Below are 13,309 nucleotides of genomic sequence, written 5' to 3'. Positions count from 1 at the left end.
GAGGTTCCAGTTGGTAAGTTCTTCTGCTGTCTCACCCTGCAAGGACAATTGACAAAGCAGGTACAATCTTCAGCAGCTTCTCTCTCATATGATGCTTTAAAAAATAACATTCAAGTTTCCTAGATCAGTGAGATCAGGATTGCAAGAGTATATTGTGTACATCATTTTATTGACCAAATACATTTACAGGTTCCTCTTTTTTGCATTATAGTGATTTTTTTTCTCAACTTCCTGACAGGTAGTAGATAAAGATTCAGAAGAAGCCAAGATTATAAAACAATATGTTAAGAACACCCATGCAAGTACCCACAATGCATATGGTTTGAAAGTTATGGAGGTGAGTTCATAGTTGGGGTATGGTATTTTAAGGAACTGGACTATATTTACTTGTCTTTCTTATATGTGTTGCTGGAGTGTTTATGTAACCGTTGCTGAATAATTGTTTTGTGGAACTGTAATCAAGGATCATGATAACCTCACTTCTGTTAACATAATCTCTTCTCATGTAGTCTTGTGTCTTGGAATTAATACAAAATGTTTATGGAGTGGACATTCTAGCTGCTACCACCCCACCCCGCCCATCCCCCAAATCTTAGGCTTGTGAGCATGGAAAATCATGAAATGAATGTCTGTCCATGGTATAGATAGCTACATACAATACATTCAGATAGTATATGATGATACTCCAGGGGTAGTCAACCTTTTTATACCTACCACCCACTTTTGTATCTCTGTTAGTAGTAAAATTTTCTAACCACCCACCAATTCGGGGGGAGATGCACGAGCTATTCTGGGACACGGCTCTTTTGTTTGCAGTCGCACTATAGCGCCATTTAGTTTCACTTATGTAACGTGAACTAAATTTATGTGCAGGCGATACAAATAGTATATTTTCAGAAATTTAAATTGTCACGGGGAATTTTATGACAACCTAATGAAAATGTTTTTAAATAATGCTATGAAAATTTTTTTTAAAGTCAATTAAATTTTTAAAAAAGGAAAGCGCTTCAATATCGGATGAAACCCCTACCGCCCACCATAAAAGCTGGAACACCCACTAGTGGGCGGTAGGGACCAGGTTGACTACCACTGTGATACTCTAATCGGCACCCACATTAAGCAAAACCTAAAATCATGTTTTGAAGTATTGAAACATGATCAATTTGGAATTTTCATTAGAGTTTACTATCTTAATTCTAAACCATTGGAAGTACAGCACAGCAGAATAATTTGTGCTTAGTCAATAAAGAATAGTTGCAAAGGCCATCTTGATCTTTTGACTTAGGATGACACAGTTTGTGTGAAGCTATACTGGACAATGGTCTTTTTGTTCCATAAGCCAAGAGGTTTTTTTTTGTGTGTTAATGGAAAACTTTGCCTATCTACATACTCTGATATTATAATTTGTTTGGGTAATCACCAGAATAGAGGGGTCAAATTTGGAAAAACACACATTGCACATGTATCACACAGATATCCCTTTCCTCAGCTTCCATGTAAAGCACTTCCAACAGTTTACTGCCCCACACCTGCAGGGGATGTATATTCATATGTACTTGAACAGTATTACAGTGCCTTCTCTTCAGATTTTTTTTCCATTTGAAGCAAGAATTCTAGTGATCAAGCCATGTAGGACTTTAAAAATAGTGGTTAGGATTTTGAATTGTGCTCAGAATACCAGCAGGGGCTTCCAGATAATCTTCACTGGCAATCTCACATATTATAGGATGCAGTTGCAAGAAGTGGGATGGGCACACTCATAAAAATCCAGGAGGGAAGTGGGTGCTAGATGTATTATTCAATTTCTCAACATAATTATCTTATTAAAATGGCTGCCTACAGAGGGTGATATAAGTTGGGCAGACTGCATAAGTAAGTATGGCATGCCTAATTTAAGAGAATTGTATGGAGAAATCCAGTTATGGATTGCCAATGTAGCATCCATTTCTGTCTTCACAAAAATCAATTCTAAAATAGTGATGGACAACAGTGAAGTAATGAAATTCAACAAGGATGATCACATCCTTAAAAGTTCTTTCTGGTGCCTCTGACTTTTAGAAAGTTCAATAAGCAACCACTTCTTTTATTTGTAGTTAGAATTTTTGTATATTATATTCAAAGCCTTAAAAACTAACCTGGTTTTAAGATGTTTTAGAAAAATGGCTAGATTTTCTTATAGCTGTAGATATTTCAAATTCCGTTCTAAAGGGGTGCTTCAGAGCACATAAGGCATGAATATAGCATTTGTAAGTTATCTGTATCTTTATAGGATGATCCATTATAATCTAGAAAAAGAAACACAGCTGCTTTAAAGAGCTACAGGGAAATGTCACATTTGCACCCCTAAACATTTCTAAGTATCTTTTTGAATCAGTTTTAATATGGCATTCAGTACATTGCTTTTTCAATAGAAGGTATTCGTTTTATTAAATGAAGTATCTAGATTTAAGTTTGATGCATAGTTTATGTTACTATGAGGCTTCTCAGGGACTAGCTTTACAAAAATGAAAGAATATGCAGTACCTAAGAATTCAGGGTGGTTTTCTACATATTGAATTATTTTTCAGTATAATCTGCTTTATCAGTCATCGTATCTTTTTCTCCATCTCTTCCAGATTTTCAAGATTGAACGTGATGGAGAATATCAACGTTATGAACCGTTCCGGGAGTTACACAATCGCCAGTTGCTCTGGCATGGTTCTCGCACTACCAATTTCGCTGGTATCTTGTCACAGGGTCTCCGAATAGCTCCACCTGAAGCCCCAGTGGTTTGTAATATGCTAATTATTTAATGCAGAGTTAGTGCTTTCAGCTACCAGCAGGCTTCAGTCAGCAATGGTATGAGGAATGTTGGGAGTTAAAATTCAGCAATCTGAGACATATGATTCTTAGGGGAATTTACAATACATTGTATCCTAATAATCTTGCAATTTGGGGGATGGAATTTCTATTTCAGTTAGCGTGACTTTATTCTGTAATCTCAATGGAAAAGACATAGAGGGAAATTATCACAATTCTAGATGTTGTTCTATACTTCTAGATTAATCATTGTGTATTTGTAGAATTACAGACAGTGTAAAAGTCATCTCGCCATCTCTGATCAATTAGACAATGAGTTCTGACAAATAATTCAGTGTAACCATGCGTAGTAGAAATACAGTTTATTTAAACTAGAATGTTGAGCTGCAGGCCTAGAGCTGAAAGTGAAAGTAAATAAATAAAATACAGAATTGCTGTCTATTCTAATCTGAAAGGGGAAAAATATCTTGCCCTCCAATGTGCAAATTTATCAAACTATCATTTCTTCCCAAGGGGAAAAAGACACATCCAGAGATAAGGAAAAAAAGTTTCTTTTTGTTGTTTTATATAGGCATATATTTAGATCTAAAATTTTCTCTAGACAAGGAGTTGCAATCCCCATTGGACTTCCTAGTCATGACTTTTGGGAAGCTTAGCATAATTGTTTTACTTTTTTTAGACTGGCTATATGTTTGGCAAAGGTATCTACTTCGCAGATATGGTGTCCAAAAGTGCCAACTATTGTCACACCTCTCATGTGGATCCTGTTGGCCTACTCTTGCTGGGAGAAGTTGCTCTTGGAAACATGTGAGTGATATCTTCTTGCAGTGATAGCATGTAGAGTATCAATTTAGATTTGACAATGTTTTTATTCTAAACAAAAATGTTCTTTCTGTGTCTCACAGCAGATGAGAAGGTATAGGAATTTGTATTGAAATATCTCATTCTGAAGGAACAAGCCCATTAGTTTTACTGAAAACAAAATATTCATGAAGGAGGAGGCAATTTCTTTAAATTTGTAAAATATTGTTTCCTAAATGGTCATCCTCTCTGTTTGACAGGTATGAATTGAAAAATGCTTCCCATATAACTAAGCTACCAAAAGGCAAACACAGTGTCAAAGGTAAGTGCATGCTGGAAATGGAGTTGCTAACTTCAAGAACAGATGATGGTGATTTTACTTTGCATCCAAGACTACCTGACTTGGCCCAGTTTTTTTTTATGAGGACCCTGGGAAAATGTTTTACTGTTCAGTAATCTCTATAAATCAGATTAATGCAATGTTAAGATACCACCATCATCCTTCAAAAGGCATTCAGTTAATTTCAGTTGAAGCCAAACTGAGATGACAGAAATTGAAAAATAGTATTACTATACCAGACTTATATAGCATGGATGCTACATATTTTAGGCAGAAAAGAAAAACAAGTTGATCCAAGATAAGGCTAGATTCTAATAAATAATAGAACTTCATTATTAAGATTGCTATACTAAACTTGCTAAGAAGCAAGTCCCCTAGTTTGCAGAAATAGTTTTTTTAAAAACATAGGTAGAATTGCACTGTCCATTTAAAAATATTTCTTTTCCCTAATCTGTCCTAAATAGCTTGTGCTAAGTGATTATAATCTTAAAACTGATCTACACGCATCAGCTTGCATTATAACTGAATAGTTCCTCTCCAAATGTACAAGGCATCTTTGCCCAACCTGATGTCTTTCTGCTATGTCAGATTGAAGAAGACAGGAGCTTACAGTCCCAACTCATTTGCAAGTCATCAAGCTGGGGAAAGGGATAGATGGAAATCTTTGCAATTCATACACAATTGATTGATTTATTTTATTGATTTTATTGATTAGATTTCAAAATTGTGAGCAAAACCATAGAGCTTTTTCCAAGGCATTTAAATATATTTTAATAACCTTACTTATATACACAGTCCAATATACTGTAAAGTGGTTGACCAGATACATCTGTGCATAAGCAGGATGTGAGACTGATAGCACTATTATTTCCTACAGTACATTTTTTAAAACATTCATTTTGATACTAAAGATAGTATGATACCATCGAGATAGTTACCTCTGAGCCTTAATCCTCTTTGTACAATATTTGCCTAAGCCTTCTTTAAAACTGCCTACATTTGTACCATCAGTATTTGATGGCAACAAGTTCCATAGTTTAGCTATGAGATATTTTATCAGTCCTTAAATTCCCCATTTTATCTTCACTTGATGGCCCCTAAATTCTAATGTTGGATATAGGAGAGGGAAAATCTGCTCATACTTCTGTATTATGAATAATTTTATATAAATGTATGTTATCTCTATTTGTCACCTTTTTCTAAACTAAAAAAACCAAACATTAGAGGAACTGTTCTACCCCATAATTATTTTGCATGCTATATTAACTGATTTTATAATTCAGATCAGATGAGTTCCAGTTTTTCAATATGCAGTGAATGTATTAGATTTAATTACAATCATTTGTTTGTTTCCTGTTTAGGTTTGGGCAAAACAGCCCCAGATCCCACAGCCATTGCTTCTCTTGATGGTGCAGATGTCCCTTTGGGAAAAGGAATTCCATCTGGAATTAGCAATACTTGTCTTATGTATAATGAGTATCCTTTGATCAATAATAGAACAGAATATAAATAGCCATTGGGGATACCTGAAAGTGGTTGCTTCTAGCCAGGTGAATACTGTTAGCCTTAATGAATTTGGACTTTTTAGCATCGGTATGTACAGTAAGTTACTTCTGCAGTTCTGAGATAAATCTCCTTGACAATTAGAAGAAGCTGAGAAAGTACTATAGGCTTTGCTGGAGTTTAAAACCTGTACTTTTTATTTAGCTATCTATGTATTTGCATGTCCCTTATTCCTAAAATTCTAAGTATCTTAAGATATAAGTATCTTATATCTAAAAGCAGTGAAAACTATCAAAACATGATAAAATAGTGATGCCATAGATCACACAGTCAAAGGAAATTAATACTGTTCTCTCTAATAGTTGCCTTCAGTTAAGTGGCATAGGATCTGGGTATAGTCCATGCTTCTCAAGTGGTAACTGGAGGGCAGCAGGAGGCTTTTTTCAGTTGGAGTACTGATCCTGGCTCTGGAGGAGAGAGGAATTTTTGCTGTTTCTCATACTGTAGTACTCTCAGGTTGACTTCTGCAGCATGCTATATTGAATTATGTTTTGTGGTAATCTAGAGACCATACTTCAGTTTAAAATACAGTATCAGGAACTTTAACAAGTGCCTTACTAAGACTGTCATGCCACTGATCTGTCAGTCTGCTCCCTTTCAGAAGTATTGGGCTAAAATCCTAGAATTCTCGCCCATCTTGAGTCGTTTTAGAAATCTGAGAGGGCTTGGAGGATGGTTTTTATGTCTTCCTATTTTATTTGGCAATGCAAAAGAACATAGCAAAAATGTCTTTGTTTTTTCCTTTATTCATTACTTTCTTCAGATACATTGTCTATGATATTGCTCAGGTGAAACTGAAGTATCTGCTGAAATTAAAATTCAACTATAAGACAACTCTCTGGTGAAGATCAGCTTCTTCAAATTAATAATACAAATGTTTTTGAACCCCTCCTTTATTTTATTTTTTTGATAAATATGCAAGATTAGATGAAAAATGCTATGAGCAATTTTGTATTTGTGCTTCCCCCACCTTTTTTTTTCTTCTCCTTCCCCCTCTTGGCTTATTCTAATTTGGACATACTGTACATCTTTAACTAACAACAACCTGCACTCCCCAAAAAGGGATGGCAAGTCAATAACTCTTGAATTAAACTTTTAGTAAAGACAGGGAAGATAAATTTAGAATTGTTTACACATTTTTTCTTGTTTTTCAAATCTTCCTTAATTTGTATTCTGAATAAATGTTAATGTGTTTATTTTGAAATAAAAATAAAAGCTACTTTCATACTAATGTTTGCTTGTATGCAAAATACAGTACTTCTGTATAAAGTTTTATGGTAAGTCAAGTGTAAAGTTTGTGGATCCTATCTGTTACTTAGTCAACAACTGTGTTAGATGATTGTGTGTAGAAGGAACAATCTTTTTGGAGTTGCTATCGACTGTGTTCTTGTGATGCATGCTGGAAAGTGAGCATACTCAGGCATATGTGAAATCTACATGCTTCAAAAAACATGTTACAGACCTAGCACATAGCACCTGTCTACCATTCATTAAAGTAATATGGCTTATTGCAGGCTTTTGTGTAAGCCTGAAAAAAGATGTGCCACCAACGCTATATTAACTTTTACTTGATTCTGCCATGCTTTCAAGCTTGTGCAGAAGCCTAAACTAGAAGAGCTGTTTTATGAATGGTGTGGTTGTTTGCATGAGCTTTGAAGCATTTCTTTCAAATTATTTTTGAAGGATGCAAAGCCCTAATATGCATATCCCCCTCATGTACTACAGATGCCTTTCATTCTTACATGTGTGCATCTCCTTCCTTTCCCGCTATCTTTAACAGACTTGTTGAAAAGAAGGAAGAAATAACTTTCATTTCTACACCCACAACTTACCTTAGCAATCTGCTTCTGTATTGCAATATTTCTTTATTTAAAAATATACTGCATCATGGGAGGAGTAGGATGCCTATTCTACCATCATCAAGCGGAAAGAAATATGGGACAGAAACAGCTGGTCTGGAAAATGACTGAAAAATCTGGGAAGTAACTTAACAAATACTGTACCCCAGAAACTAGGTGAGAGGAACAGTGTAGTTGGATCAAAAATGTTAACGAGATGGGAAATACGAATGGTGCAACAGCAATAGAAGCACTAACAGTTTATGCACTAGTGTAATACACGAATGAATGACATGGAGGTGATGGCAAGTTGCCAGACAGCACTTTTAAAGGACTGCCCAAAATCTGCACTGCTTTGCACACTAACATTCAGTGGCATCTCTGGCATTGGCGGGTTGCACGTTGCTTACAGATCATGCAGTTGCAATACCAAACAGACTCCAGAATAATAATTGGGCCCTTTTATTTATTAAACAAATTAATATAGCTGCCCAACTCTCACTGTCTGTGTTATGTACAACATTAAAAATTCACAATTTAATCACCCCACCCCAGGGTGGCAACAACAGAATCAACCAAGCCACACGATTCATTCCAAATGGAGTCCCCAAGTCCACTGACAAAACCATATCTTCAAGATCTTGTAGAAGAGCAATGTGTGGGTCAATCTTATCTCTGGAGGAATGATGTTCCAAAGTGAGAGCCATCACAGAGAAGGCCCTTTTCCTAAATTTCAACAAATGTACTTGCTTGATAGTTGGACCTGCAAAATACCCTGCCTTACTGCTCTGAATATATATAATTGGGAGAGGCAGTCTGTCAAATAACACGGCCCCAAGTTGTAGGCTTGTAGAACAATCGTACATGTAGGCATGTGTAACAATCAGCCATAGATCTAGATGTTTTGTTTCCTTCCAGTCTTTGGTCATAATTTTATCTTGGCGTAAGTTTTATAACTGAGAGCTGGACTACTATGGCTTTGCATCCCAAGCTTGATATTAAGTCACCAACTCTCCAAGGAAGTATACTTCTTAACTGCAATAATGTCAAGAGTGAATGGCAGGTAAATGATATCACTGAAGAAGCCGATACTTCTTTGCCAAACCATTTTTTTCCATGCAGCCACATAATGAATGCAGACATCATTTTAATTAATTAGAAGACAGTAACACCTTGCGTTCAACCTTGCCTTTTTCCACTTTTATGGCTCAACTGCAGCTGGTATCTTGTAACAATCTGAATAGAAATGAACTTGAGTGCTGCTTTTGGCACACAGAGCACTACTAGCTGTTGAACTAGTTGTAAATGTGAGTTTTAACTAACTTGAATTTCCAGAGACTTATGTTTAAGATAGAAATAAAAGATCAATATTTTTATGTAACAAAGGCTTCTAAGCAGAAGCAGTTATGTATTGTAATAGATTAATTAGGTCCTAAAGTTTCTGCTCTAAGAACAAACTTGTATCTGTGATCTATAGAATTGAATTGAATTGAATTGAATTTTATTGGCCAAGTGTGATTGGATACACAAGGAATTTGTCTTGGTGCATATGCTCTCAGTGTACATAAAAGAAAAGATTTACAACACAAATGATGGTCATAGGGTACAATTTAACACTTAATGATACAACACAATGATAATCATAGGGTACAAATAAGCAATCAGGAACAATCAATATCAATATAAATCAAGGATTACCAGCAACAAAGTTACAGTCATAAGTGGAAAGAGATTGGTGATGGGAACGATGAGAAGATTAATAGTAGTGCAGATTTAGTAAATAGTTTGACAGTGTTGAGGGAATTATTTGTTTAGCAGAGTGATGGCCTTCGGGGGAAAACTATTCTTGTGTCTAGTTGTTCTGGTATGCAATGCTCTATACCGTCGTTTTGAGGATAGGAGTTGAAACAGTTTATGTCCAGGATGTGAGGGATCTGTAAATATTTTCACGGCTCTCTTTTTGATTCGTACAGTATACAGGTCCTCAATGGAAGACAGGTTGGTAGCAATTATTTTTCCTGCAGTTCTAATTATCCTCTGAAATCTGTGTCTTTCTTGTTGGATTGCAGAACCAAACCAGACAGTTATAGAGGTGCAAATGACAGACTCAATAATTCCTCTGTAGAACTGGATCAGCAGCTCCTTGGGTAGTTTGAGCTTTCTGAGTTGGCGCAGAAAGAACATTGTCCTTTTTTGATGATGTTTTTGATGTTAGCTGTCCATTTTAGATCTTGTGATATGATAGAATCTAGAAATTTGAAGATTTCTACTGTTGATACTGTGTTGTCAAGTATTATGAGAGGTGGAAGTATGGAAGGGTTTCTCCTAAAGTCTACCACCATTTCTACGGTTTTGAGTGTGTTCAGTTCTAGGTTGTTTCAGTCGCACCATGACCGAGGCTAGTCGTTCGACCTCTCGTCTATATGCAGATTCGTCATTGTCTCGAATGAGACTGATCACTGTTGTGTCATCTGCGAACTTCAGTAGCTTGACAGATGGATCGCTGGAGATGCAGTCATTGGTATACAGAGAGAAGTGGGGAGAGCGTACAGCCTTGGGGGCCCCCTGTGCTAATTGTACAGGTATTTGATGTGATCTTGCTTAGCTTCACCTGCTGCTTCCTGTTTGTTAGGAAGCTTGTGATCCACTTACAAGTCTGTTCCGGTACCTGTAGCTGGTTTAGCTTAGTTAGAAGAGTGTCTGGAATGATGGTATTGAATGCTGAACTAAAGTCTACAAAGAGGACCCTTGCATAGGTCTTTGGAGACTCAAGATGTTGTAGGATGTAGTGCAGAGCCATATTAACAGCATCATCTGTTGATCTATTTGCTCGGTATGCAAATTGCAAGGGGTCTAACAGCGGATCCGTGATGGTTTTCAGGTAGGAAAGCACTAGCCTTTCAAAGGTTTTCATGACTACAGATGTTAAAGCAACTGGTCTGTAGTCATTCAGTTCCTTGATGGTGGGCTTCTTGGGCACTGGGATGATGGTAGAGCGTTTGAAGCAAGAAGGAACATAGCACATCTCTAGTGATTTATTGAAAATATGGGTGAAGATGGGGGCCAATTGGTCAGCACAGACTTTTAAGCAAGAAGGAGTTATCTTGTCTGGGCCTGGAGCTTTTCCTGGCTTTTGTCTGTGAAATAGGTCCTGCACTTCCTTTTCTGTGATCACTAGGGGTTGTGAACCCAATGAAATGGGGTCAGTTGTAGGAGGCTTGGCTGTTGTTGGTGTGTCTGAGATGGGGGTTGTGGAGATAGGTGGCTGTAGTTTCCTTTCAAACCTGCAGTAAAACTCATTCAGGTCATCTGCCAGTTGTTGATTACCTTCAGCCTGGGAAGGAGGTTTGCCATAGCCGGTGATATTTTTAAGAGTTTTCCACATGTTTGCTGGTTCATTTGCTGAAAACTGATTCTTTAGCTTTTCAGAGTAGCTTCTTTTTGCTGCCCTGATCTCCCTTGTTAGTACATTTCTGGCCTGCTTGTATCTGGCCTTATATAAACTTTATAAGAAAGTACTTTTCTTCTTACACATGATTTATTCTGGAGCACGTGTATTTTAATTTTATGTCACATGACTAACAGACAAGATGAATAATAAAAAATAAAAAACAATAGGAAGAGAAGTCTATAGTGATCAATGCTCAGCTATCTATAAATGTTATAAGGCAAAGATTCCAGGATCTTAGATGGCTCATGCATTATCATACATATACTTTAAAAGGGTAATTGGGATGTAACTTACAAATTCCTTTAGAGCAGGGAGGTCCTCTGGGATTCTTGAAGATCACAGAGCTCTTCCGACATGGCTGGGTGGTTACATTTTATTGATCTTGAAAAGAAGAGTTCACTGTATGTTTGCTTCTTTATTTCAAATTGTTTGTGGATATATACCTAAGCAATTATACCTCAGCAGCTGGCATAGCTAGGTTTGCCCTTAATTAGTACTTGAATGTTGCAGTTTGCTAGACAAGGGGATCTTTAAATTTCAGATGATGGCAAATTGCTTCTGGTATTGCTGACAGAAAAGACCATAGGAATGATTGCTTATTAAATTTATATCTTGGCTTTTCTCTAAATGTTCAAAGAAGCACATTTTCCCTGTTTTCTCTTTCTATTTGAGAATTTTTTTACTTTAAAATACAGATTCCTGTCAACAGTCCTTGTGGTAGATATGCATGGGAGGATAAAGCTTTTTATAGCTTTACACAGGGCAAAAAGGGTTGTCTGTGATCAGAAGGTATAACACATGCCACAACATAAAAAAATCAGCACTCCCTTTGGAGAGATAATCGGCTTCATGATGGATTTGCCAAATGGTAATCTCAGGCAACTTCATGTAAAATCCGTAGTTAATCTAGCTTCGATAATGACAAACTGCATTGCTATCAGTAGCTCTGAATTATCAGTATTCATGACGCGCATATTACACCTTGGAAAAATTAACGTCTCTATACTTCCTATCCTATAAAACAAGTGTTAAATGATTTTTAAATCAATGTATGCTTTTTAAAGTATAGGAAAGATAACTAAAGACATTTTCATTTATAGAGGACAGTGTGAATGGCAGCCTCTTATACAACAAGTAGCATCAGGCCAAGCTTGAGGTGACATAGATAGAGTGATGTATCAACAATAATTCCTAGTTCCGGAATAGCTGCAACTGGCATATAAAGTGAAGCTGTGCAGGTCCTTTTAACCACATCTTTACCTGCTCCTCCTGAAGGAGCCATGAATCCTGGAAAAACCCCATATTGCAGAAATGATTTATATGCAGGAGTACGCAGGAGCCAATTCTTTGTCAAATCGGGCCAATTATGTATTTATGATATCTTTGCAAAAAAAAAAGTTGTATTAAGATACCATTGTTACTGCTCAGTTCACTTGAGTACAACATTAAGTATTAAGAAATATTAATAAGTTGATGCCATGGTATTGCTTTGTATTTGCCAAGAGTAACACCCCACTGAGAACACTTTGTGCAAGCAGAACAAACTATTTGTAAATAAAGGTGGCTCTCAACTTACAACAATTGAGGCCAAAATTTCTGTTGCTAAGTGAGACATTTGTTAAGTGAGTTTTGTCCCATTTTACGGCCTTTCTTGCCACAGTTGTTAAGTGATTCATTGCAGTTGTTAAGTTAGTAACATGGTTGTAAAATGAATCTGGCTTCCCCGCTGATTCTGCTTATCAGAAGGTTGCCAAAGGTGACCACATGATGCCAGAACACTGCAACTGTCATAAATATGAGTCAGTTGCCTAGCATCTGAATTTTGATCACATCACCATGGCGATGCTGCAACAGTCACAAACGTGAAAACCGGTCATAAGTCCCTTTTTAGTGCTGTTGCAACATTGAACAGTCACTAAACGAACTATTATAAGTCGAGGACCACCTGTACAATCTATCCAGCATACAGAGTCAGAAGGGACCTTGTAGGTCATCTAGTCAAACAGCCTCCCTGCGCCCAAACAGGAGACCCAACACCATTTCTGACAAATGGCAGTCCAATCTCTTCTTGAAAGTCTCAAGTGATGAAGCTCCCACAACTTCTGAAGGCAAGCTGTTCCATTGGTTGATTGTTCTCACTGTCAGAATATTTTTCCTTATTTCCAGGTTGAATCTCTCCTTGTTCAGTTTCCATCCATTATTCCTTGTCTGGCCTTCAGGTGCTTTGGAAAATAGCTTGACCCCTTCCACTCTGCGACAGCCCCTCAAATATTGGAACACTGCTATGATGTCTCCCCCGGTCCTTCTCTTCACTAGATTAGCCATGCCCAGTTCATCGTATGTTTCAGTCTCCAGCCCCCTAATCATCCTGGTTTCTCTTCTCTGCACTTTTTCCAGAGTCCTGGTTTATACCATTCGGGACAAAGTAGCGTCCAACACCTCCAGTGATGGAGCCACCCACAGATAAAGCCATCGACCAGATGCGGCCGCTGCATGCCGCCCGTCCAATTCCCCCAA

The 13,309-nt window shown here is 37.2% G+C and overlaps 1 protein-coding gene across 2 annotated transcripts in view; it reads left to right on the top strand.

Annotated features, from left to right (window-relative positions):
- Positions 1-6,734, top strand: part of PARP1 (poly(ADP-ribose) polymerase 1) — a 42,065-nt gene extending 35,331 nt beyond the window's left edge. For both annotated transcript variants that reach the window (XM_058162156.1, XM_058162983.1), the window contains 6 exons: positions 239-337; positions 2,616-2,768; positions 3,479-3,606; positions 3,861-3,922; positions 5,302-5,416; positions 6,267-6,734. In XM_058162156.1, the coding sequence (XP_058018139.1) occupies positions 239-337; positions 2,616-2,768; positions 3,479-3,606; positions 3,861-3,922; positions 5,302-5,416; positions 6,267-6,348 (639 nt within the window). In that variant the 3' untranslated portion in view covers positions 6,349-6,734. The remainder of the gene's footprint in view (positions 1-238; positions 338-2,615; positions 2,769-3,478; positions 3,607-3,860; positions 3,923-5,301; positions 5,417-6,266) is intronic.
- The last annotated feature ends 6,575 nt before the right edge of the window (positions 6,735-13,309 follow it).

Source organism: Ahaetulla prasina, chromosome 1 (assembly GCF_028640845.1).
Source record: "Ahaetulla prasina isolate Xishuangbanna chromosome 1, ASM2864084v1, whole genome shotgun sequence".
NCBI classification, from domain to species: domain Eukaryota; kingdom Metazoa; phylum Chordata; class Lepidosauria; order Squamata; family Colubridae; genus Ahaetulla; species Ahaetulla prasina.
This window is presented reverse-complemented; position numbering and strand designations above follow the sequence as displayed.